The following is a 1,680-nucleotide window of genomic DNA, read 5'->3' as shown; positions in this document are numbered from 1 at the left end:
CATGTCTGGGGAGGCAGGAGGGACCCTCACCGGATCCACATAGATCAAGGGCTGTGCACCTATACATGTCTGGGGAGGCAGGAGGGACCCTCACCTGATCCACATAGATCAAGGGCTGGGCACCTATACATGTCTGGAAGGCAGGAAGGACCCTCACCTGATCCACATAGATCAAGGCATTGCTGGTGCTCACTTCTGTTCTGCTCACGTGCTCTGATCTTTCAAGCTGAAAGTGAGATAAAATATCTATGTCACTGAAAAAGCAAAGGCCTTAGGGGGAGAAAAGGCAAATGCGCTGTGGGATTGAAGGTGATATAAAGGTAATGTTATCAACTCATTTAAATGAATTAGAAGAAACTTCCCTGATAAGAATGAAGATATATTCAGGAAATTGTGAAGGCTGCTCTACCAGAGACCTGACTTAGTGATGGGTATTTTTGACTTTTGTTTGAAGGTGAAGTAGTCCTGCATTTGATCGTACTTACTAATCTCATCTCTCTGCAAGTATCTTTCTCTGTACTCTGCTGTTGATCTTAGTTTGTTGTTAATTTTTATAGTTCTTAAAGCACCCCATCTATAATTTTGGTATTTAATAATATTTCCCCTGAATCATTATTGACCAGGTTGATTACATTTTAAAAAATTATTGTTAGCTAGACTGTGGACTCAGTGAACTCAGGCACTTTCTTATATTTCCCTGCTGGCCTCTACCACAGTCGTCACCTATACTTACAATCCTAAAAATCCAATTTTGTTAGGTTAGTACTAATGTTGCTTTCATGCAAATTGGCATTATTGCAACCATGTTCTCATGCTCCTGGTCTGAGGAGACAGAAAATCCAAACATCTGGTCTACCTACCTTTTTCACTGTTGCTTTCAATGGAATGAAACCAGATACCATCTTCACATCAACAATCACCATGTTGGAGGCTGGGCGGCTCCCTGTGTAACTGCAGACCAGGGAAGTGGATGAAGAAGTGATGTTAATACTTTGAATCTTTTCTCCATTGAGGTCCAGCACTAATTCCTGATAGGCCCTGTGTGATTTTTTTTTCTATACCTCAAAGTACCTGAGCTTCATTGTCATTATAAATAGTTCTGAAAATAGAATGTATAACAATAACATCTGGAGAGCTCATTAAAAATAGATGAATCCCTGGGGCTTGCTGGCCAGTCAGCAAAGTCTGCTCAACAAGTCTCAGGTCAGTAAAAGACCTTATCTCAAAAAGCTGGTATGTATGGAATCTGAGGACTGATGATTGATGTTGTCCTCTCTGTCTCTGTCTCTATCTCTCTCTCGTAGGATTCCCCTTCATATGCTGTAAATACTATTGGTTAATAAAGTAACTGACTAAACTGAATGCTGGGAGAAAGGAGGCAGAGTCAGAGAGAAGCCTTGTAGCCCCCTCTGGAGACAGATGCTGGATGGAACTTTACCCAGTAAGCCACAGCCATGTGGTGATACACAGATTAATATAAATGGGTTAAATTAATATGTAAGAGTTAGCCAATAAGAAGCTGGAGCTAACAGGCCAAGCAGTGATTTAAATAATATAGTTTCTGTGTGATTATTTTGGGGCTGAGCAGCTGGGAATGACCAAGCAGCCTCCTCCAACATTCATTCTCTCTCTCTCTCTCTCTCTCTCTCTCTCTCTCTCTCTCTCTCTCTCTCTCTCTCT

General features: G+C 41.5%; 1 protein-coding gene across 1 annotated transcript in view; it reads right to left on the bottom strand.

Moving 5' to 3' along the window:
• LOC101980089 (alpha-1-inhibitor 3-like) overlaps window positions 1–1,680 on the bottom strand; it is a 54,283-nt gene that overhangs the window by 6,397 nt on the left and 46,206 nt on the right. Inside the window, exons 32-33 of the mRNA XM_026788297.1 lie at window positions 861–951; window positions 158–226 (exon numbers count right to left, since the gene is read on the bottom strand). Coding sequence (XP_026644098.1) covers window positions 158–226; window positions 861–951 — 160 coding nt within the window. The remainder of the gene's footprint in view (window positions 1–157; window positions 227–860; window positions 952–1,680) is intronic.

Source organism: Microtus ochrogaster, unplaced genomic scaffold, assembly GCF_000317375.1.
Source record: "Microtus ochrogaster isolate Prairie Vole_2 unplaced genomic scaffold, MicOch1.0 UNK1, whole genome shotgun sequence".
Taxonomy (NCBI): Eukaryota; Metazoa; Chordata; class Mammalia; order Rodentia; family Cricetidae; genus Microtus; species Microtus ochrogaster.
This window is presented reverse-complemented; position numbering and strand designations above follow the sequence as displayed.